The sequence below is a fragment of the Acanthisitta chloris genome, unplaced genomic scaffold (genome assembly GCF_000695815.1).
Source record: "Acanthisitta chloris isolate BGI_N310 unplaced genomic scaffold, ASM69581v1 scaffold28673, whole genome shotgun sequence".
NCBI lineage: Eukaryota > Metazoa > Chordata > Aves > Passeriformes > Acanthisittidae > Acanthisitta > Acanthisitta chloris.
The window spans coordinates 15298-40123 of record NW_008664732.1 but is presented as its reverse complement, the minus strand read 5'-3'; the positions used below and the strand labels follow the sequence as shown (position 1 = coordinate 40123).

General features: G+C 50.3%; 1 protein-coding gene across 1 annotated transcript in view; it reads right to left on the bottom strand.

Moving 5' to 3' along the window:
- Positions 1 to 399: 399 nt before the first annotated feature.
- Positions 400 to 24826, bottom strand: part of PEMT (phosphatidylethanolamine N-methyltransferase) — a 37076-nt gene continuing 12649 nt past the window's right edge. The window contains exons 2-6 of the mRNA XM_009071487.1: positions 17344 to 17459; positions 9770 to 9915; positions 5106 to 5217; positions 1239 to 1313; positions 400 to 454 (exon numbers count right to left, since the gene is read on the bottom strand). Of these exons, the coding sequence (XP_009069735.1) occupies positions 400 to 454; positions 1239 to 1313; positions 5106 to 5217; positions 9770 to 9915; positions 17344 to 17459 (504 nt within the window). The remainder of the gene's footprint in view (positions 455 to 1238; positions 1314 to 5105; positions 5218 to 9769; positions 9916 to 17343; positions 17460 to 24826) is intronic.

Here is a 24826-nt window from a genome sequence, read left to right as displayed (position 1 = left end):
ATGATCGATTTCCTTGAGGGCTGGTCGGGCACACATGCCCTCTCACACCATCACTGCAGCTCCCTGAAACACCTGCCATGGCCAATAGCTGCTTATTTCTGCCTGATTCAGACTAAGCCTGGAGCCTCAAAGCTTCCCAGCAATTTTCCCTCACACTGATTCTTAAGTGTATAATCAAAACAATTTGGGGGTTGCTGGTTGGGTGCCAGGAGGCGGACACAACTGCTCCTGTGAAAAGCCTTCCTGCCTGTTTTTTTGCAGAGGATTGAAGCTCCAGTGCCTTAAGAAGTGTGGGAAGGACACTGGAGGAGTCCAGGAAGGCAGGACTGGGCAGGGGAGCTTGTAGGTGGGGGAGCCTGGCAAAGCAGCTGAAACGCTGATCAGCAAACGTACCTGTGGCTACTTGTTCTTCACTCCCTTCTGCTTCTGCCGATAGATTTCCTCTGTGAAAGGCCTGCAGTTGGGAGGATGGGAATTTGGGGAGAAAGGGGGCAGAGACAAAAGAGAGGGGCAGAAGAGAGGAAGAATTAAAATCCAGACTACTGTGTGCTCTCCTTTGGGCCCAGAACCTCTGTCCTTCACAGACTGGCACAGCCTGACTGTTCCTGTGCCATGACAATTCTCCTCTTGGTCTCTCTGGATCCTGGAGCAGCTGCAAGCTGCTTCCATCCAGAACCATCCCTGTGCTGAGTGGGACAAGGCTCAGCACACACTCAAGACTTACCCCCCATGCAGACCTCAACTCTGTCCATCTCCTCCTCCCCCCTTACAAACACAAAAGACCTTTCGCTGCTGAAGTACAACCACTATTTCTGGGAACTATTCTGGGCTGCTCCATCCTATGCAGCTTGGGCTATTGTGGTGCAAAACATCAGAGAAGCCCATCCAAGGAACTATAAAATGCAAGTGCTTCTTGTAGGGTCTCTTCAGAGGACACAATGAGTCCTCTCACTGCCCTCCTTATTGTTCTTCTATAGGCAGAATCAGGCATCCAAAAGGAAAAAAAGATCTCATTTTGATAAAAATAAACAAATGCACAAACGTTCCTAGAACCCAGCGAATAGTTTCAGAGCAGAATCCGCCCATTATCAAAACAATTGGAAATAATCCTCTGTTTTCCTTTTTCCATGCTGAATTAATTGGAAAAAAACGTCTCTACTTGTGCAGTTCCCCGAAAACTCAGGAGTTAAAGCTGGTAGAAATAATTAGAAGCTCTCCAGTTCTGTACAGCTACTCACCCCTCATACAGCACAGCGATTGTGTAGGAAATTGCCACTACAGCTGTCAGCAAAAGGCCAGCTGGGCTGGCATGCCTGTTTTGAAAGAGAAGGAGAAGATCAGGTAAGTACATGGGCTTATGCAAGACCTGGTTGAGAAAGTGAAATGAGACACTGGGCTCCATGAGAGCCCTAGTTTGCTCGTTAAGCAGCAGCGAACAAAAGGGTTGGGGTTGTTTTTTTGTGCTTAATGTTAACTGTCTTAGACAAATGTTACTTGGCAAAGACTTTTCCTCAGCCTACTTCGGCGACTGCTTTTAAGTCTGATCCCTGCGTGTCTCTGCTAGGAGAGCTCCTGCTTTGAAGCTAAATCCTGAGATTATAGGGATGTTTAAGAGCTGAGCAGCTGCTGACATATAGCTGTGGCTCCCAGCCCATGCTCTAGGGGAAATGCCTGATGTCCCAAAGAGATGGGCCACCCAGGATGCAGGGGACAGCAGGCAGACAGAGCAGTGTATGGCACTGTATGCACTGAAGTGGTGGCTGAACCAGTGCAGAGTGGGGATGGGAAGGGATGGGAATGTCCATGCCTGTCCTGGGAAAGGTACTGGGGTGGGTGTTACATTGGGGCTGAGTGCTGGGGGCTTGGGTCACTTTTAAACCCATTTCAAGATGTTTTGGGAATGTGTCCTATCGCCTCCCACAGCCCAGTGGAATGTCCTCCAGCAAGATGTCACCATGCACAGCATACCCACTGCTCTGCACTGCCTGGTTGTGGGCAGAGGTGCTCAAGGGCTGTGCATGCAATGGAGATGGCTGTTCCTTTTAGCATTGTGACCAAAGAATTGGGTCCAAAAAACCCCATCACCTCCTGCTCTAAAGAGAGATGTCATAGGATCATGGACTGATGGAATAGTTTGGGTTGGAAGGGACCTCAAAGATCATCTCATTCCAATCTCCTGCCATGGGTAGGGACACCTTCCAGTAGACCAGGTTGCTCCAAGCCCCATCTGCATTCAGGTACCACCTGGACTAATCAGTTCCTGGAAAGGCACAAACAAATCATCTTTTCATTGTTTTCATTTTTCAGTTCCTGGAAAGGCACAAACAAATCTTCATCTTTTCATTGTTTTCATTTCGCAATAACTTTTTCCCGCCTTAGGAAGCTTTGGGCAACTTCTTCCTCTCCCAACCCCCTGCTATTACATGCTTAGTCATGTCTCCTCCTTGATTCCTATCAGAGAGAACAAATTTACATGATTGTTTGTTGACAGCAAGACCTCTAATTGCATCATTTGGCTGCAGCTCCAGCTCTGATTTACACAGCCTGTTGCCTGAGTTAGAACACTTCTCTACCAGAGACACACAAAGCTGTTCCCAAACAGTAAATGCTCCACTTGTCGTGCGGGAGAAACGAGGCTGCTCGACACTGGTAATGAAAGGTGTTTGGGTGAACTGTTTCTCTCCTCTTCTGAGCTCGACCTACATATTGGGCAACAGCCTGTCATGGCAGCATTTATGATGAATCAGCCTGGAAGGTTTTGTGGTCCTGGTATGGCTTTTTTTCAGGTAGCAAGTCTGTCCATCCAAAGCCTTGCTGCAGCTTGTTGCCCCACTTGATGCTTTTAAGGCTGGACTGGAGTCAGAGGGCAGGCTGGGTTATGTGATGTGGTCTGTGCCCTTATGGGTGAAAATTAATCAATCCTTGGAGCTCTGATGCCATGACAAAAAGTGTGATACAACACTGAAAGAGGACAAATGTGCTCTGCATTTTAGGTCTGATCAGAACCAGATGGCAAATACATTCCCACAGCATCCCTCCTGCTGCCACAGAGCTGAGACATTAGCTTTGGGCTCTGAGGGCAGACACCTAACATCTTCTGAAAGCCACAGGACCTCCGGAGATATCTGAGACACGCAAAAAAAACCTCAGCAACAGGAGAGTGCTCAGAGAAGGGAATGGAGCTGGGGAAAGGGCTGGAGCACAAGGCTGATGAGGAGCAGCTGAGGGAGCTGGGGGGGGCTCAACCTGGAGAAAAGGAGGCTCAGTGGGGACCTTCTCACTCTCTACAACAACCTGACAGGAGATTGTAGCCAGGTCGGGGTCAGGGTCTGTTCCCAGGGAACAAGCAACAGAATGAGAGAAAACAGCCTCAAGTTGCCTCAGAGGAGGTTTAGATTGGATGTTAGGAAAAAATTCTTCACCAAAAGGGTTTTCCAGCCCTGGCACAGTCTGCCTAGGGCAATGTTGGAGCCACTGTCCCTGGAGGGATTTTAAAGCCACGCAGTTGTGGCACCTGGGGACATGGGTTAGTGGTAGACTTGGCAGTGCTGTGTTAATGTCTGGACTCAATGATCTCAGAGGGCTTTCCCAATCTAAAGATTCCGTAAGTCCATGAACTGAGATCCCAGGGAAGAGAAGTAGTCAAAATCACTGTGAAACGGGTTGTGCTGAGCTTCCCCAAGGCATGTAGGTGGTGTCTTGGTACCACTTTGCACAGCTCCAGCAATTAGTTAACAGCAATTATTTGTCATGCCTCGCTGGCCTTTATGGTGGCAGCCCTCTAACGACAAAAAGGAGGCAATCACACTGCTGTCTTCAGCTGCTTTTGCCTGGAACTGCAGTGGATGACCATGCAGTGTGTACCTGGTGAGAAGGGTGAAGAATGGATTCTGCAACAGAAACAGCTCTGTAGGGTTCAGCTGATTCTGTAAAGGTTCTAGGAAACAGTTTGATGCCAATCTAAAAACATACAAAAATCTCCTTATAAATCCTCCTCTCTAATTCCTCTTTCTGAGGGGGTCGTGGTGTGGTATGGACACACATCCTGCCCCACTCCCCAGCAATATCCATGCTTCCATCAGGCTGTTATCAACCCCATGGCCAACTATCCTTCCTGGCATGGCTGTGGTCCCAGCAGTGAGTTCACTTTGTCTCTCTTGCACCATTTCCCAGGATTTAAACCTCATCCAGTGCCATGGCTCCAGCCTCATGCAGCCAGCCCTGACAGCACCAGGGAGGATTTCAAGCGCAGAATGAACAGCAACAAAGCTCAATGGAGACAGGAGAAAACCCATCAGCTTTACTTATTACCAGGGGCTGCACACATGGCTGAAAAAATGACCAGAAAGTGGCAAAGCACTTCATTTTTTCCACCCAAGTAGAAGAGAGGTGGTCACAGTCAAGAACATCAGTGCAAAATATCTAGCGATAACAGCCCACAATGCCCCACAGGCTCCCAAAGTAACACAGCCAGGGTTTTTTCTCCTGGGCAAATAAATAAAATGTGATATTAAATGAAAACCACATCAAACTTGTTACACGGAATAGAGTATATTGCTCATTTGCTGCTAAATTACAGCCTATTCATTTCCTCCAAAGCAGGCTATTAAGCTGTGTTGTATCACACAAGGAGCGTTTCGGAAGTGTTATCACAGTGCAGAGGAGGAGAGGGTGGCTTGGCTCCTTTTGCCTTTTTCAGCATAATTACAGGGTCACAGTGCTCCCCGGTGTCAGTGCCCTGCCCCTGCCGAGTGACACCCTGCATGAATTCGGCCCTCACTGTTGGTTTTTCCACGTGCAGAGCCTGCCAAGGACCTCGTTCAGCTGCACAGCATTTGCTGATGCCTCCTCTTCCCAGCACTTGTCTGCTGTTTATTTTTCTACAACTAATGCTACAAGTCTTTTATGGCAGCACAAGATTTTCCATGCACAAAAATAGTCAGGAAGCCAGAAGTCAGGGCATGTTGCATTTCTCTGCCATTGCATTGCTGAGTGCCACCACCAAGTGTCTCTTTGGCCCACAGTGCAGCCTGGCACCTCATGCCCTGCCAACAGACCACAAACTCGCCCCACAACCAGAGGTGTTTGCAGAGGCACATACTCACATGAGAGACCAGCCCAGGTAGATGGCTGTGCTGCCCCAGTACATGGGATTATCCAGGATGTTGAAGGGGAAGCTGGTCACTTTTGCCTCCATCAGGATACCAAAGTAATCACCTAAGAGCAAACAGGAGTTTCTGGTTAGGCTTCATGAAACAGGGAGTCATGGGGGGCTTTGGCACACCAAATACCCTTCCTGTGCTGCAAGGCATCCCTGCCAGGGATGCAGAGCAAAGGAGTTGCACTGCTGACTTCCAGTCAGAGAAAACAGCAACAAATAACTTGGCTGTTTACTCTGTGTCTACCAGCTGGGAATGGGTTTTTTTTTTAAAGAGCAATGAGGCCACAGCAGCCACGGCCCTCATCAGGAGGCAGCTCTTGAGGTCCCAACTGGTTAATTCTGGTTTTCTCATTTGAAAACTGCCTGTTGGATGGCACTCAATGAGAAAGAAAGTGCAGAGGATCAAATCCATTTAATGGGAAAATAAGCCCAGCACCCTGTAATGGTGTTTGGAGATGTTATAATCACGACTGCCACCACCAAATGCCCTCATCCAGTGTCACCCTTATCTCACAGTTCAGAGAGTTTCTCAGAATTTCAGAAAATAGCACCTCTGCCTACAAAACACTCAATTATCGGCACGATGATGATGATGATAATAGGTGATTGTCATCTGTAATGAGGAAAGCTTTCAGAACTGTCAGAATCCAACCAGCTTCCCATCTACCTCAGAGTAATCCTTCCGCCCTCCTGAAAGGAGCTTGGAAAAGAAATGACAGCAAAGAGATGTGCAGCTCGTGAGTGACATTTGGAGGGGGTTAAAGGGCCAGGATGCAGCTCTCTGATTCTGTTGATCTTACAAGTAAGACCACAAAGTGCCTCATCTACATGGGTTTTACATCCCTCCAGGGATGGTGACCATCACTGCCCTGGGTAGACTGTGCCAGGGCTGGACAGCCCTTTTAGTGAGGAAATTTTTCCTAACACCCAATCTAAACCTCCTCTAGTACAACTTAAGGCTGTTTTGTTTATCACTTGTTAGCTGGGAGCAGAGTCTGATCTCTACCTGGCTACAATCTCCTTTTGGGTTGTTGTAGAGAGCGAGGAGTCCACCCTGAGCCTCCTCTTCTCCAGGCTGAGCCCCTCAGCTCCTCCTCAGCTGCTCCTCACCAGACTTGTGCTCCAGACCCTTCCCCAGCTCTATTGCCCTTCTGGCCACTGTACAAGTCCATGCTGCATATCCACTGTACAAGATGAGGCATCGATCCATGAGGAGCAGTGTTGGTCCATAAGCTCAGGGCACTGCCACCATCCCAGGTTGTGTTCCCAGCTCTGCTGCCAGCCCATTCCCTGACCTTGGGCAAGTCTCCTCTGTCCCTCCCAGCGCTATTGTGCGGTGATCATAATATCAGTCTTTCTTAGAGCACAGAGGGTGTTGAGGATTAATGTATGGTGAGAAAGTGCTCACAAATCCAGATGAAAGACATTACAGGAGTGCAAACTATTCAAGGTTATTATTATTACCTGGATCGTAGTGTAATTTCTTTGACCTCACAGGGTGCTAAAACATTTATTTCTAAGGATAAACAGCCCCTGCCCAATTACACAATGCTTTTGGGCTTTAACTACAGGCCACTAAGTGAGATAATTACCTCGTATTCATACTGTATGTTCTCACAGTTACTTGGCAATACATCTCTGAGATTGTTCTGGTAGAAAGAACACATCACCCCCTGCCACAGCCCATTTCTGTGCTTTCTTATGTGTCAAAATGCTTCATTATCCCCTGCCCGCCCTCGCCTTTGGGCTGAAGTCTTTGCTTCCCAAAAGGCACTGGCACCAGGGAGGTTCACACAAAGCCCTGGGTCTGGCAGGGGCGTATCTGTGCCCAGCACTGGTGGGGCTGTGGGAGCCTCAGGGCTCCCCACAAGCAGGAACACACAGGCATCTCCCCAGGAGCTTTTCCAGTGTAATCTCTGCCACTAAACCCACACGGTTCAATGCACATGACCAGCAGAGAGGTGGTTTATATGGTTTTATGTTCAGACAGGTGCTAAGGGGACAGACAGGACTGTGTGTTGTTTTGCACAGCATCACCCCGGGCATCTCCTGTGCCTCCATTAAGCTCTCAAATCAGGAATCAGCTCCTTGTCAGGCTGAAGGACTTTGGAAGCTAATTAGAGTTATTTTTTGCTGGAGGTCTGTGAAACCATCTTACCGCATAGAGTGGGCACTTGGGATCACAGCAGCAAAAAGCTATTTGGTGCACTCTACAAGGTCCCCCACAGTCCCCAGAGCCTGACCTGGGCTGAAGCACCACCTCCATTTCACTCCAGAGAGTCCCTGCCTTCTCCAAGCCCAGGAACAGACTTTGATCAAGTCATATTGACTTGAAATCTTGGTCAGTACTGGAAGGAATGGCACTAGGGTACAAGACAGATGGGCTCAGACAGGCAGAGCTGCCTCTCCATGTCCTTGGCCTCAGGAAGCCAAGCCCTCGTTACTGTTTTTTGGGAAACGGTGAAGTGGAGGGGCTGAAGTGATGCCCCAACCCTTGTGAGGGCATGGTGTGGAGACAGGGCACCTGCTCTGCCAGGGCAAGGAGCTGCATCCAGCTGCTGCAGAGCCTGGGGCTGGTGCTGCTGTGCAGGAAATAGGGTGGCAAAGGAAGGTTTGTTGGAGCAGGGTGACTCATGCAGCTCCTACTGCACTGCTTAGCCCACACTTCAGAGATAGAGTGTTCTGCAGCTGATCTAAAGATTAAATGTGCTGTAAAGAGGGAATCTAACAGGTAGACCTGATGTGGTCTCTGTGCCCTGCCTGGTTCAGCCCTCACTGATGTAGAAAAACCCACAAGGGAAGGGTCAAATCCTGCTCCAATAATTTTTGAAGTGCCTGTGTGTCAGAGGCTCTCTCAAAACGTCTCTTGAGCTCAGATACTGACAGTGAGAAGAAGCTTGATGCCCCTTCCTGCCAAAGCAGAGCAGCCCTTCGTTACCTGCAGTCGTTGTTCCTCCTGCAGTGCCAGCACAGCACTAGAATCCTGCATGTTGGAAGTACCAGCCTCAAGTGAGTCCAGAGGAAGAGAATTTCCTATGTAAGACCCTCTGAGACCTGCAGACCTCTTGTCTTCCTCATGGCTGGGTAAGAAACCAGGATGAGGAGCACTCTCCATTAAGAGTTAGCTGATCTGGAGTCATGAGGGCTTGCATGGAGCAGAGAAGCCGTTACCAGTCCAAGGATGGATACTCCACAGGGCTCCAGCTGGGCCATGCCTTGGTGGTGCAGAGGTCCTGAGCCAACCTGACTGCACTAGCACATGATATTGGCATGTCCCCACCCTGACTCAGCTGTGTCCTGGTGCCCGTCATGCCTCGCTAGCAGAGGGAGAAGGCTCAGTTCCTGCTGTATTATGCACGGCTTGGAGCCAGGCAGGGCACTGGCGGCAGGCAGAGCCTTCCCAGCAGAGAGGATGGAGCGGAAAAGCCCTATATGGACCACTAACACCCACCTCTCCCCTTCCCCAGGGGATACAGAACCAGGGGGACAGGGCTCTCTCACTGCTTACGCTGAGCCTGACTCACTTGTTTGCTTTTTCCCAGCGGTTCAAGTCCAGTGGATCCTCCTGGCCGGATGAATCAGGCTTTACATAAACAACTCCAGACCTGGCTGAACTTCAGGAGCATTCAAGCAGCTCTTGCTGGCTGGTACTCCTGTGCCCAGCCTTTCTGGACACATCTCCACAGGCACAGCATCACTTTGGGGGGCTGTGAGTGATTCTGGAGGATGCCAGTGCCTGGTGCCTGAGGGACAGGGTGTGTCACGGGGCCAGGAGTGAGGCTGCACACGAAGGGCGAGGGCACATGTTCAGGAGTGCTGAGGTCTATTTCTGGCAGCAGGATTTTGGCCAACTCAACACATTTCTTTGCAACTCCACTTGAAACCAGGAAGGCTTATTACGTCCCTCTCTTCTTCCTAGCGACGCTGCAGGAGCTAATTGAATTTGGTTTGTAAAGCACTTGCAAAAGCACAGCCTAAATGTGGTGTCAAAGCTGGGGCTGTGATTATTTCAGCCAGCGGGAGCTGCCCCTTTCCTTGGATATTTATTGTTCCTGTCTCCACTTTATTTTTATGAATTCCACACATACTGGCATGTTTTTAAAGTCAACAGCACTAACAGAATTACTCTCTAAGTGTGAAAGCAGGCACAGTGGAAAATGCCTTCTGCCATAAAGCGGCAGATGAAAGGATCTGTTAACGAACATCGGGTTTATTGCAGAGGGAAGAGCAAACCAGATCCTGCCTTGGCACGTGTGACGGGGGGGGCTCAGAGCAAGGCAGTTCATACCCACTGTGCTAGTGCTGACCTGCTCGTGGGGTCTTGCACTTGGGGTCCCTTTTCTGGAGGGTGTTTGGGCTGGCAGACATCAGCTGTGCTCCAGACTTTCAGGCTTGATACTGAAGGTGATGGGATTTGCTGTATAAAAACACTGTGCTGTCTTCTCCGTGAGAGGCAATGGCATGGTTAGATCATGCTTTGGTATCATAAAGCCAAATGTAACAGCCCTGAAGGCAAGGATGAGGAGATTCCTATGGGACTCCGCCCTAGCAAGAGATCCCTGCAAGGATTAAATGCTTGGATTAAGCTGTTGGACTTTTAGTACTTACCTAGGAATGTCCCGGTGAATCCCAATGCTAAGAAGCTGGAGATGACAAACAAGGTCCCTACAGCCGAGATGGCCAAGCCTGAGTAATAGGCCCAGGGGCAGTCCAAGCCCTCCAGCTTTGGCTGGCTCTTCATGGCTTCTGTGAAACTGTCAGAGAGACAACAAGGGCCGCTGTTTTTAAACATCAACTCATTACCAACATAACCCACCTCTCCCTGGGAGATGGAGCTTTGGGAGAGGATGCTGCTGAGGAGGACCCTTCACCAGATCCCTTTTTCCACCTGGAACTACTCAACCTCCCAATGGAGAAGCAAGGAGTCGAGGCCCGAGCAGCCAGGGCTTGATTTGAGGCAGCTATTTCTACTCACAACCCTTGCTCACTCCTGGAAATACCAACCCCACTGACTTGTGATACCAAAAGCTCTGCCTTGTCTCATCGTGACTGGGAGCTCTGGGACAGACGCCCTTGCAGTTGCTGGAGGCTGTGATGCCTTGGCACAGGACTCGAAGGGTTGGGAACAATCGGCTGGATTATCTCATGCTCCCACCCCCGTTCCTCTCCATCAAAATATTTTGCAGCGTTCATGTGTTAGCCACGTGCCAGGAGTGATTCACGGCTGCAGCCTGACAGTCAGGGGGAGGATTGGAACGGCGAAAGGAAAATACTAGAGACGACGCATTTTCAAGTGCTAACACAGCTCCTCCATTCCAGGCTTGTTCAGGCATTTCAGGTCTGACCTTCCAAACACTTGTTTGTGATCAGAATGACTGTGACCCCTCCCTTCAGCCCCCTGAACTCTGCCCAGAGCAGGGCTTGGCAGGCTCAGCATCGCACACGGCTCCGACACAAACGCATGATGACAAAGGAGACAACGCTGTGATTAAAAAAACACCCATTAATAACAGTGAGAGGTGATAACAGGCCCACAGAGCTGTACACAGTGTTTCTCCACATGTTGCTGACACATGAGGCAGGAAACTTTGAGCCTTTTTCTAATGAGCACCCTGGAGGCCGAAATTCAAGTGGAATAACAGCTCTCCCATTCCTCCATCCACCGCTGCCTGTCAGGGCTGGGCCAGAAGAGCCGCTTCTGCCCAAAGTCCTGGGTTTCTTAGCTGGGAATTGCTTCCATGATGTTACCTGCAGGGCTTGGGATAGTTTTTTCCCCTTTTGTCCACCTTCTCCAAGACCTGCAAATCCCTGGATTTTCCCTGTTACCCAAATAAAAGCTGAGAGAGACAGTCCTGCCTGCATGGCTGATGGAAAAGTGGCTGGAAATGCATCTTTTGAAGGCTTAAAGATCCAGTGGCAAGTTCAATGCACAAAGCAAGTCCAGGATAATATTTAAATTCTGTGATTTAGGGACTTGGATGGTATTTTTTGTTCTCCTTGGAGCTTGCTCCTACTAGGCTTTCAATTGATGAGGAGTTTTTAGGACTCCAGAGCAATCTCTGGTTTGGACTGGAGCAGGGAAACAAAACAGAATAAATGCAACGTGCTTGGGAGTGAGCAAGAACACAGCATCTTGGTAATTTTCACGATGGAAATTACAGGGAAATTCCCTTTTTCAGGGAGCCAAGCAAAGGCAGAGGTACAACAGCGTGTCCCCAGGTGATGTAACGGCATGTGTCCCTGGAGCTGGCCCTTCTCCAGTGCCCAGCACACCTCCCCAAGCTCAGCAGGCTCACACTGGCTCAGCTTAAAATCATTACTGATGGGAAGACACAGATCTGGCTGCACCATGAAGCAGCAGCAGCTGCACAACCCTTTGCATCATTTCCCTGGTGTTTATTTTTAAATTACACAAGTCTCCTCTATAAGGAAGCCAAAAAATCAGCATCCCTGCTACCAGCACTGCCTGGGTTTGGGAGGAAAGCAATCCCTCTGCAGGGATGGGCCTGTCTGCCTGAGGAATCCTGAGCTGGCTGTGCACCCAAAGCACACTGTGACATCCCTGGGGATGCTCTGGAGCTCTTTGCTCACACAGAGGAGGAGACTAATGCCTTCCACAGCACTGGGGTTTGGCTCCATATCTGGTCGGAACCTATCCAGAGGGCACCAGCACCAGGAAGGATCTCAGAGCAATCAAAACCACTTCTGCTGATCCCTGGGGAGAAGATGCCAAGATGGAACCTGCTGGGATCCTATAGAGATGGCAGAACAGAAAGAGGTACAGAGACAGCACAGCCCTTGGAGGCTGCTTTTTGCTCTAGATGAGCTGGACTCATGTTCTCTCACATCCTTGAGGTTCCTCTATTCGATGCTGCTGACCTGACTTGGCCTCAGAGCATGGAACAAAGGTGGCTTCAAGAGCATGAACTGGTTGACTGCAAATCAGCCTCAGAGGTTCTGCAACCAGCACATGGCCTGGTTTGTTTTGGCAAAGCCACTTCCCCTGCTCCAGATGATCCCATCCTGCTATTCCATGGTCAGATAGGCCTGCATTAGTTATTCTCATCAGCATGTCTCGCTCGGTTCCCTGCTGTTTGGCTTACAGCTAGAGAGGGAGGTGTTTGCACGGAGATAATGGACTGCCTTTCCCTTTAGGAATGGTTTATATCTTCCTAAACACACTCTCTATTTGCATTAAACATGATGTGCTCAGGAGTTTTCAGAATTGGTAAATAAACCTTTTAAGCATTTATGATGCTGGGCCATGACAAGCAGCATGGAGTCCTCAAATATTCCAGCATCCATGACCGCTCCTCGGTGGTGAGGGACCCTCTCCAGCAGTGTTTCACCCTCCCTGGTGGGGGGAGGACAAGGTTTTGGCCATTTCCCTTGCCAGGGAGCCAGTTATGCAGTCAGCCTGTCATGAAACCAGTCCCTTCCTTCATGTGCCTCTGAGTCACGTTTGTTACAGCATTTATTTCTGGCTGCACGACAAGGCAGCGGCACAGCTCGGCACCCAAGAGGACACCAATTAAAGCCATGCTTTGTCCCAGTACCTGGAATTGCTTTATGTGCCGAGCAGAGAGATTGCCATGGTGAGGAGCATCCAAGCCTTTTCCCAGCTCAGGGGAGGGGTGGGGAGGCCGCGACCTACTTTGATCACATATCTGGCTGCTATCATGAGGACAGCTGCCATCATGGGGGGGCTGGAAGGTGCCCTCAGCTTTGGCAGATGGAAACTGGGGAAATGGAGCTTCCCCTGATATCTCCCCATACTTGCCAGCATGAAGCATGACACTTATAGGCTCCATTCTCCATCCCAGTGGGGAAAAGCCCAAATCCATCAGCTCTGCTCTGGCCAAACTGGCAGATTTGACCAACTCCTAGCAGAATGGGAGCAGCCAAGGCAAAGTGCATTGTTCTGCCCAAGCTTCCTAAAACAGAGAGATGCTTGCTCAGACACTCAGATATTGCTACATGTGCATCACCACTCCATGGGAATCACAGACTGGTTTGGGTTGGAAGGGATCTTTAAAGGACACCTAGCCCAACCACTCTGCCATGGGCAGAGACACCTTCCACTAGCCCCCATCCAACCTGACCTTGAACACTTCCAGGGATGGGGAAGCCACAGCTTCTCTGGGCAACCTGTGCTGGTGTTTCCCCACCATCATCATACAAAATTTCTTCCTGGTATCTAGTCTGAATCTCCTCTCTTTCTGTTTGCCACATAATAAACCACATTAACTGAAAAACCACTGAGAATGTTTCTGAAGTATGGGGATGGACATGTCACGCCAGTGGGCTCACAGGAAGAAAGTGGGAGCAAGGGAAATTGGCAGCAGATCCTCAGGGTGGGACACGGACAGGATATGCAGCCAGGTTTGTACAAACAAGCACTGATTTACTCAACCAGAAAACTTAAGAAACCACAGCCCAAAATACATCCCCAAAGGCCACACGGACCAGGAAGAAAAACTGGAAATACTGGGTTCTCCCAAGAAAGAAACAGAGCTTTTTAGGTCTTGCTGGGGGCCTCTCTCAGTGGCCCCAGCAAGCGTATTTTGTCATCTCTCTCCCACAAAGGAGGACAAACACTTCATCCAGCAAACTGGGTCGCTGTAGGGAGCATCCCAGCAGTGCTCCCTTTGCCTGATCCCAAAAATCAGCCTGGAAACTGGGGCTGACAAGTGCAATTGGGCCAGAATTGGGCCAGGGGCCAGCAGGCAGCAAGGAAGAAGAGGTGGTGCAGGGAACCAGGGTTTCAGTGACAACAGCCACCACTGCAAGGTGCCACAGTCACTGTGCAGGGCATCGGTCCATCCCCCATGCCTGAGGTTTTGTTCCTCTCAGCTAAAGGAGGCAATGGGGGTAAAAACCATCTGGTAGTACCCAGCAGTACACACTGCAACAAAAGATCTTATTCATTTGAAAAGAGCAACCTCAACAACACTGAAATCGTCCTGCCAATACCACTGGCAATTGTTAGCCTAGTCATCATCTTCACAGCTTCTTTTGCCAATAATGACTTTGCTTTTCTGACACACCAGTGTGTATGTGTGTTATTTAGGTCAGTCAGGGGCTGTGAAAGTTTCTCCCCCTGCCTCACATCTTGGCTGCCTGGTTTCCTCATCTGGATGCTGGGGGCAGGAGGTGTTGTTGGCTGCCTGGGGCTTTTCCCAAACAGCCATTGGAGATTGCTGGCAGTGTAGCTCAGAGGGGGCATCAGCTCTGTCAGGCCATGCTCAATTCCCATCATCGAACTTGGTCACTTCTGCACAAAAGGCCTTGTGGTTCTGGGATCGATGCCGTTTGCAGCACACTCATTCATGGTGCTACCTCATAAACTTAAACAGGATTGAGCACAAAGGCAAGACACACTACCTGGCAATGACAAACAACCCTTTTCCTGTGCAAAACCCCACCCCAGGGTGGATTCATTTTCTTGGAAGCGTCAGCTCCAAGCGAGAAATCCACATAGGAGGCAATACCCAGCATGTGGCATCAGTGCAGGACTTCATGGCAGCTGGCAGCATGGTACCACCGAGCACTGCCTGGGCAGCCTCTGCAGGACTCATTCCCACCTGAGACATCACAGCCCCAGGTACCCCAATGCCCTGCACAGTGTGCGCGTGGGTGTTGTCTTTAAGCTCAGGTAAACACCTCAAGACCCATAAGGTGGGAAGTTCAGAAGCTCCCTGTGTACCTGCCCTGAGGTGGGGAGTGCCAAATGCAGCTTGAGGGAGTATGGAGGCAGCAGCAGTGGCTAATTGTAGAGCTGATGCAGGGAAAGATACCAACAATGTGGTGAGGGAGGAGAAAGCGACAGTGGATGCAAGTCTGGAGGACAGTGAAGGTTGTCACGTCCCATGTCACACAGATAACAGTCATAAACCGCCAGGCCAACGCACGCAGTGCAGACAGTTCAAAAGTTCAGGAATTGTTTTCACAGATAACAGCCTCAGTGATGGAAGTTCCCTGCCTCTTGCAGAAAGAAACGGCTGTAATGAAAATAATCATTGCACCAAAGCAATTAAGGATGCTTGTCTTGTGCACTTGACTAAGCAGGTCCCCCTTGGTCACAGGTCACTCTGGATTGCAAGCCAAGGCTGATAATAAAGCTCTGAGCTGGGAAGCACCTAATTGCTTAATTGAGCACAAAGACATCTCTCTTCTTACATGCAAGGTATCCCTTAAGAGCCAAGTTGGCATGAGAGCATCCCAGCTCTGAGCTGAGGACAGGACCATGGCACAGACCCCATGTGGGGTGGGCAGTGAAGGATCCTCACAGCCAGCTCCCAGGTGCTGTCAGCTGAAATGCCAACCCACTCCCAAAGTTTCTGTCTGCTCTGCCCTCCTCTTCTCCACCCCCAGCTCAGAGCCTTTCAAAAATTCAGCTGCAAAAAGGAAGCAGGATTTTAAAACCAAAAGAGACATCCCGTGGGCACCTCATCACTCCCTGGCAGCCCCCACCCACGTAAACAAGTCCCCAGAGCAGGCAGAGAGGAGTTTTAAAGGCTAGATTACAGCACTGGGGGTGGAGGGACCCCCCGAGGTTGCCTTTTTGTCACTATCAGCATCCTGCACACTCTGCGAGGCACAGCCCGCGCTGTGCCGGCTGCATTGCCTCCACAGGGCTGCGAAGCAGAAAACCTGCTCCCACCAGTGTGCTCCAGTACAAGTGACTCAGAGAATCAAATAAAGGGAAAAGCAAAACAGGAAGAGCAAGTGAGATGCATCCCTCCTGGCACTGCTGGCCAATGAGGTGACAGTGTCTGTGTTGCATGTCCCATGAAGCTACTCTGGCCAGCTGAACACTGTTTTGGACCTGGCTGGTATCTTCATGCAAGCATAGGGGGCAGGATGAATCCTTCTATGATTCTATGATTCCAGCCCCCTGGATCGACTTTGTTGTTTCCTTCAGGGCCTGACTGCTGGGCTGTGCAGGCAGAGCTACCCCCATGAGCCCCACAGCACTCACAGACTCATGACACGGAGCAGAGCCAGCACAACCAGCAATGCCAACCCTGGTAGGACTCTGAGAGGTCTGTAGGGTGAAAATGAGCTGTAGTGCCAGGACTGACAAGGCCTCTTTGGCTCTCCCAGTCGTTGCCCACCAGTGCCTTGATGTGACCCAGCAGGCCTTGCTGACCCAGGAACCAGCAGGATCACTGTGAATGGAGACTGTCCCTCCATCAGCTGTGTTTTCAATTAAAGGCAAGCACAAGGCTTTGCATTGCTTCCCAGACAACAAGTGACTATGTAATTTGTGCAAGAGACTGACGAGACATTCCCCAGTGAAAGCCAAGCCCGCTGTGTCACTAAGACATCAGCAGCACACACACATGCCCTTTGCATTGCCTGCATTCGATTAGAGCCTCATTCACTGCAAGATTTCTTACAGTTTCTGCAATCAGTAGTAGCTGGGACAAACACAGAAGGGCAAGGGCAGGCCTCAGTGTCATTTCCAGGAAGGCAGTGCTCTTAAATACATGTGCAAATTCCAACCTGAGATCTCTTCGCCTGGGAAATTACCCAGAGTACTAAACAACCCATTAGCTCTGACCCTGGTATAATTGAATCTGGGAATTTAGTGAGTCTGTCTCTCCTAACAGCAGTGAAGATAAAGCCTACCAGATCACAGATAAATTGCTGGCACAGAGGAAATCTTCTGCAGTAAACCTCTCTGCTGCACTCGGAACATTAAAGGACGTATTCCCATGGTGTATGGTGTATCAGTCATACAATACTATTAGCTAGCACAGGTAGTGTTTAGAGATGGCAGATAGGAGTTTCAAGAGACCGTTTGCTAAGTGCACAGGTAATCCCACCCTTCTGCACAGGAAATGTGGCTTCTTCAAAACAGCTTTAATTTTGGTTAGTATTTTCACAAGAAAATTAAAAAATTCTGCTGTTACGTATGATCCAAACAGCCCTCCTGTCACCTGGGCTGCTCACAGAGGAGGGGAAACATCCCCAGGGAGCAGAGCAAGGAGATCTGTGACATTCAATGGCTGATTTATTCCAGGGTTTGTAATGCAGCTTCTGGCTGAAGTTATCCAACCATGGAAAAGCAATGCGTTGGGGCTGAATCTGGTGCTGCAGAGCAAATATCTCTCATCCCCCGACTCTATAGGGGCATTTCTTCCCATGGATACTTAGCAGTAGGGTGAGCTCCTTACCAATGGCTCCGCACACAGTTGAGCATCAGGATCGCGGTGCCCAGGCAGTAGCAGGCAGCATGTGGAGAGCCGAAGACTCGGCTGAGCGCTCGTGTTTTGTGCTCCCATCTGGCCACCTGGAGAGACAACAGAAAACAAAGCAGGTGGCTGGAGGTGCCTGGCACATGCTGCCCCAGGAACCTGAATCCCACAGCCTTGGCCACACATGGTGGGGACACTTTGTCTGTGTGGCTTTGTGCAAGAAGCAAGCAGAGGTCACTGATCGGACAAGGTTTGAACCAAGCCTGGGGATGAAAGCTCCTTCTCCTACCCATGCCAGGCCCTGCTTACAATGCATATGCCCTTGCACATCAGGCCAGTCAGCAGCAGTGAGGCACAGGCTCATGGGAAAAAAAAAACACGAAAAACCACCCTAGGCATCAGTTTTGGGGAATATGCAGCTTGGACATGGGCCCAACAGGGCTGAGAGCATTGCTACAGCCGTCCCCTGGCCACCAAAGACAACAGACCCCTGCCATGGAGTCTAACATTACTCTCCTGGCAGGAAAACAGATCCCTGAGTATGGGTTGCACCACAGGGACACCCATCTCTCATCTTCTGGGCTGTGTCATCTCCTGCATTCCGCCTTAGGGATCATATTTGACATGAACAACTCATCCCTGCACACATCCAGATAAGTCTGCAAGCACTCCCCCAAGAAAAGATCTGCCAGCCTTGCCCAGGGAACTGCTTCCATTTGTACCAGCTGAACCAGCTTTGGCCTTTGTCAGCACTCAACAGCTGTAGCCATTAAGGGCTCCTCTGCCTTCCTCACCCACCCCAGCACGACAGTGATGGCCTGGAACTCACAGGTACACAGGTAGCATCACTGGGAAGGCATTAGCATCCCTTACAGTACACTTTTCCCTGGCTGCAATGTTCAGCTTCATGTTCTGCAGCTGCTGATGGGCCCCTGCCCAAACCACATCACAGCTGAGGAGGTGCTCTCTCACCCTGGGAAGCTGCTGCATGCAGGTGCCTGGAGCTGCTCCTAAAATCTGCAGGACTAGATCCACCCCAGTCACCAAATCCAGGCCCTGCACTCCCAGCTGATGAAAGTCCTTACAGCTCTCTGTCTTTCCTGTATCCCCTGGAAAGCTGTCGCTATATTTATCACCCCTCTTACACTCCATTCTCAGGCGCCAAGCCGGAGGTTTGGATCAGACATCAGACCTGAAATTCCAGCCAAGAAGAGCACACCTGGGCAGTGAAGCAGGAAGTGGGAGTCAGCAGAACATCTCGGCATCAATTTGCTTCTCAGACATGGCTGGCACTTCATTAGCTTCAAATGCACTTCACTCCCTCGCATGGAGTCTGGGCAGCTTTCGGGGGGCACCTGCAACCCAGCTCTTCATCTGCTCTGAATGCATTTGGTAATTTATTGGCTCTATTTGAGCAGAAAAAGGCAGCTTTGCAGGTCTCACTCTCTTCCCAGGCTGATGCAGAAGCACAAAGTGCTGCTGGTGGAGGGGGACTGCTGGCTTCAGGAGGGGGGAACGATGAAAACCTCTGATAAGCAGGGCACTGATTTCACATGCTGAGAGCTGATTCAATTAGTTATGCAATGATTGCTCTGAAATTACAAATCCACTCATGACAGAGAGAGCTGCTTCACTGCCTTTTTCTGGCTGGTATAAATAGTGGTATTCTAAATTGAATTTAAAACACTGTGCGTCACACTGCTGCTAAAATGGGAGCTGCTGTTTGAGTGCTGAGAGAGTGGAAAAAGAAATATAGGGTGAGTTACCACCTTTGGAAAGTAAAAAGAAGTGACCATACAGGTGACTGAGACACAGATGGAAAAATGCAGCCACATGCCAGTTATCTGTACCAACTTCCTAATTCCCTGGAAATGATTCTGGCAGCGTTTGCACGGATGGCAGCTCCTGGCTCACTCAGAGAGCTTTGCAGAGCATCTCTGTGGCAGCAGAGCTGAAGCTGAAGGGGAAGGCAGAGCTGTTGGGATAAGAGAGAAGAGCTTGTGTGCTGCTGGGAGCCAAGGCAGTCACCATAATTACCCTCACCTTTAGAAAGGCACACCTGGGCAGCAACACGGGGTGAGAGGACGCGTTTCCGAGCCTTTTGGGCAGCAGCTGGCTCAACTGTTATGGGATGGCTCCCAGCACGGCCCAGTTTGTGCTGCATCACGCAGCTGGGACTGAGATGCCAACTCTTATTCAGCTGTCACAGCCTTCAGATGGGACCCCGGGCTCCTTTCCGAGCCCACACAGGACTCATCCTGAGCAGAGCGGAGCAGCAGTCAGTGCGGGGCTGGAAGCAGCAGCACCCACCAGACCCTGTGGTGATATTTCTGTGATAATTAATTAGTTCCGGTTCTGGTTCTATTCCTTGAGCAACTAATTAGTTCTGGCTTGGTTCTAATTTTCTAATTTTAGTCATTTCTAGCTAATATTAGCTCTCAATCGACCCACGGCTACGCAGCTGCCTTAATGGCTTTATGAAATCATGAGCCGACGTGTTATTATTTACTGCATGACGGATGCAAAATGCTTCCAGCGTCCTCCACGGCTGTGTGTGGGACAGAGCAGGGCTGAGACCAGCAGCTTCCCGGGAGGCTACAGCCATTCCTGGTGTGCCATTTGCCCTCCCAGCCAAGGCTGGCACTGTGCTGCCCACGGGTGAGCATCAGGGAGAAAAGCCCCACACAAAGGCTCTGTGTAAGGGAAGGAAAGGAGCACTTTTATTTTTCTTCCAAGTTTAGAAACAGAGTTAATTCAAAGTTTCCTGACTTACACAAGGGTCAAAGCAATAGAAAAAATTCCTTTTCCAAAGCTCCCTGCCCTCTGCTTTCACTTTAGGATACTTGGTGTGGGCTGTAAGTCATTTTTTTAATGCTTCCCCCAATGCTCGTTATTGAAATAAATCAACAAGCAGATGTGGCTGCAAAGCTGGGGATGCTCTTGGGTCCCATCTTCTGGCTTTGGCAGGCCTTTCTAGGGGCAGGCTCAGCTGGCTGACATTCCCAGGGAATTGCTTCCTTCTAGACGTAAATTCAGGGCTTACTTCTACGTAACTGATCCAAGCTATCTCCCCAACCACTTGGGCAAGTGCGTAAACAAAAATGAAAGCACCAGCACACATCCCCAGTGCCTGCCCAGATGGAAAATGGAAATGCTCTGAGTTTTCTTTTCTTGTTTTGGGGAAGGCAAACCACCCCGAGCCACCTTGAGAAAGGCCACAAATAACCACTCAAAAAGCAATTTCATCTCCTGAACCTGCCTCCACAGTGATCAACGGGAAATGCTCTTTCCAGCCCTGTGTGCATGGCAGACCATAGCCTCTCATTAATATTTAGTATTTGTTTCAAGGAAATTGATTCTTTCTGTGTGCCATCCAGGGAAACTGGCTTCTGAACACGCTATGGTTTCATTTGCTCAGCCCCAGCTCTGAAATAGAGCCTTTGTGCTCTTTTGCATGAGTCCACTGCTAAATCTGTCTCCCCCAAGAGATGGGCAACAAACTCAGATAGCCCAAAGGCTCAGGACAAAGGGATGTTTTGCATCTCGATGCTGATCTGTCATTTTATGTCCTCACATTGCCCCATTGCCATGGTATCCAAAGAAAACCATGCAGGAGCCAGTGAATTTAGCCTTCTGGCACACCTGGGAGGGTGGGATGGATTAGCAGCTCCCTTCAACCCAAGGGAAACTGAGGCACCAGAGGGTTGAAGTGAGTGGCTGCTTCCCAGCTCTCCAGGGAGCAGGGTAGAGGAGCTGTATGCACATCCTCCAAAATCCCAGACCCATCGTCCACCCAGGGAGATGCTCTGAACACTTCTGGGGATGCTTTTTCCCTGGCCAAACTGTGGGCATAAAAATATGCAATGTTCAAGTCTGGGTTGGAGAAGAGATGTTATTGAACAGGATGTGCTCCATTCATATATCCACCTCACAGTATTTGCCAGCACAAAGGATTGTGCCCCATCCCATAGGGTCTAGGAAGCAGCCTGCTAAGGGACCTAAAAGTCAGAAATTCCGTGCAAAGCCCAGAGGAAGAACAATCAGCTCTCCAGGGTACATCTGCACCCCAGTCCCAAGAGGATGCATGTGCTTAGGGTGAGCCCTGGGTGCATGGATGATCCACCCCTAACTCACTAAAAACCTTCACACAAAACCAACCTGAGCAAATTTGTTTTCATAGAATCATGGAATGGTTTGGGATGGAAGGGACCTTAAAACTCAACTTGTTCCAACTTCCTGCCCTGGGCTGGGACACCTTCCGCTAGACCAGGTCGCTTCAAGCCTCATCCAACCTGGCCTGGAACACTTCCAGGGCTGGGGAGTGCAGAACCTTTCTGGGCAATCTGTGCCAGTGCCTCATCACCCTCACAGCGAAGAATTTCTTCCTAAAAGAAGAAATGTTCTCCTTCAGTGTGGCCTCTCCTAGGCCAGTCATGGGGCTAAGTCCTCCTGGAGGGTGTTGGGGTAGGAGAATCCCTGACTCTGGGCTTAGGTGGCTCCCTGTGAGCATCTCCCATTGGGGAAAGACATGTCCCAGCTGGCTCATAACCCGATGAAAACCTGACATTATCCTTATTTCACCTAGAGGAACCAGAGGCACTAACTTGTTCCCATTATGAAAAATCCATTTTTGCTTTCTGATTCCCTGTAATCCCTCATTAATGCATAACAACATTCTCTGCTCTCTGTCACTGCTTGGATGCTGGAAAACAACTCTGCTTACAGCTATTACATTTATCTAAAAGACAGAGGAAAAAGCCAGACCTGAACACCCACACCCTGGCTGTGGTGCTCCCAGGAGTGAGCAGGGAAGCAGAGCTAGCTAGAATGGAAATGCAAGCACTGGGGCTGGCTGACCTTTGCCAAATGCCAGAGGAGCCAGCCTTTCTGGCTGTCCCAAGTGACCATGGAGGACATGAGTGTGGCCTCACCTTATTCCTCCTAATGACACAAGCTCAAGCCCCTCTGCAGCCTGCAGTGCTTAGTGCAGACAGTCCATTGCCAAAGGGATGGTAGGGAAGCACCAATGGCATCAGTTAAACACCGTGGCCAGACTGAAAGCTCCAGCCTGGGCTCCTGTGGCCACTCAAGGCCAATGTCTGAGTCCTTGTGTCACTCCTAGGTGAGATTAATTGTACATCTCCAGGAGGTTTCAAACCTTAGGAGGGACAGGAGGGGAAACTGCAGGGCTGGATCATGCACAGCAGCCCCGAGGGGTGTGTGGAGATTGTTCCTGCAGCTCACCAGCACTGCACTGAGCCCTTGGCACAGGACAAACACCAGGCAAGGCTGGCATGTGTCCATGTGCAGCCTCCTCTGAAACATCAGCCCACCCCAGCACCAGGCACCAGCTCAGGCTTTCCGAAGGCATGTGCAGAAAACGCCCAGGGGACAAGCGTGCCACTGGCAGCAAGAACATGATTAGCAGGAGCTCTGGGCAGCAAAGGCAGGAGAAAAAGAACAGAACAAACCATGGTTTTAATTTGTACAAGCTGGTAATTATAGTTGCTATCTGTCTGAAATCTCTATTGAGTTTATTTAAATATGTTCTCCGTGAAGGCCATTCAGACAGGAATTATCAAGGTGTTGCAGCAGAGGAGATAATGCCATGCAGTTTTCAACAGATCAAGGGCTGATTAGGAGGAATTAATTAGCTGCTTAAACAGTCCTTGACTCTCTGCAGCAATTAGCCATCACCTCCCCCAGTCACGTTCCTGCGCAGGAACTACAAAGTGCAGAACTGCCTTCCCCACGTGGCCACTGAGCACCAGGCCAGCCTGGCTGGGTGCATGGCCCTGGGAAGGAGCCCTGAACCCACGCTGTGGGCAGGCCCTGGCAGACAGGCAGCAGTGCACTGTGCTGTGGTGAATCCCAGGCACCTGCTCCAATGCCCATCACTGGTCGGTGACTCCCAACACGAGGCAGACTATGGATGTCTTCCCTCCTCCAGCCTTTAGCAGGCCAGTCCCTTGTGCACATCCCATCCACAGCTCTTCTATGCTATGAACCACCAGCTCCTCCTCTGGAGCTAGCAGACCATTTCGAAGCCTTTATTTCACGTGCTATCACCTGCTGTCCCTTTGGCAGGGTGAGAGCATCACCCCCACCTCTGTCCACCCGAGCTGTCCCCCCAACTCTCATCCCACCCATCCCTCTGTCCTGCCACAGCACTGCTCAGGGTCCCTCACTGCTCACCCCCAACCTTCCTGGCATGGGGCAACCATGAGACCACCATGAGGCTATGAGTCCCTCTTGCCAGCACAGTGCCTCAGGGGAGCTGGTCACAGGCTGCCAAACTCCTGCCAGCACCCCAGCGGGCTCCACTTTGTTTAGCTGCTTCCTTGATGCCCTGGGAAAAAACACAGCAGCTCTGGACTACCTGATCCAGAGACTTGAGTAATTTCTCCGAAGGTTTCTCAACCCACAGGCTCTCCATTACAGAGAGCCATGAGATGGTAATGCAGCCTGAAAGCTTTTTAGCAAATGATTAAAGCCCTGCAAAGTTCCTTCACCAAGTACTGGAGCAATTGCTTCCAGTTCATGCAATTAAAACACTGAAGCGATATGAGAAGAGACAGGCACCGTCTTAATGGTTTCATGTGAGCTGTGAGGCAAAGCAGGACAGAGCCTGTGCCCACTCAGCTTGTAAAGGCTTTCTCATGGTAATGCCCAAAAAAATGCACTCAGAGATGAACTTCTGAGGAGCAACAGGTAACAATGAGTGACAACTTGTGCCCATACATGTGGAGCCAGCTCAGGGCAGGGACTCCTGGCAGAGCCTCGAGGCTCTGGGCACTGTGCTCTGAGGGCACAGCCCTGATGGGTGTCCCAAAAGATGGGGATAGGCAGGCTCAGCCACAAAAGTTCTCCCCAGGAAGCTACACCAGTGAGTTTTTCCCCCTTCCCATCTCCCCACTGGTGTAATGGCAGTAACAGCTGTCAGTGAGCCCCAGCCAAGCAGCACAGCTTAGCTCATCTGTGTCTGCCAAGGGCTTCAGTTTGGAAAGGAAGGCGTCGATTTGACGCAAGGAAGACTTTTCCATTGCCTTTCATGGGCTGTGGATGGGGGGTTTGTTGTTTATTCCAGCCAAAAGAAACAGGAATGGGGTTTTGAAGAGACAAGGCAGTATGTGGACTGGCTGTGCAAGGACACTGTGGTGTGGAACAGCCAGCTGGAACGCTGAGACTGCACACCCAGGTGACAAAGAGCTGCACAGAGGGAAAAACCACACGTTCACAGGCTCTCGCAGTGGAACAGGAGGTCTGGAACACACAAAGAGCTGCAAAAAAAAAAAAAAAAAAGGAGAACATCCAAAGGACTGAAGAAAAAAACTACCTACAAGCAGAAAGCAGGGAGGGCTCCCTCCAAACCAAGGGGCTGGCTGTGGAACTGCAGTGCTGAGACAAACCCTCACTGCCTGCGGTGCCCGTCACCCAAACCAGCAAGTTGAAAGGATGAAAC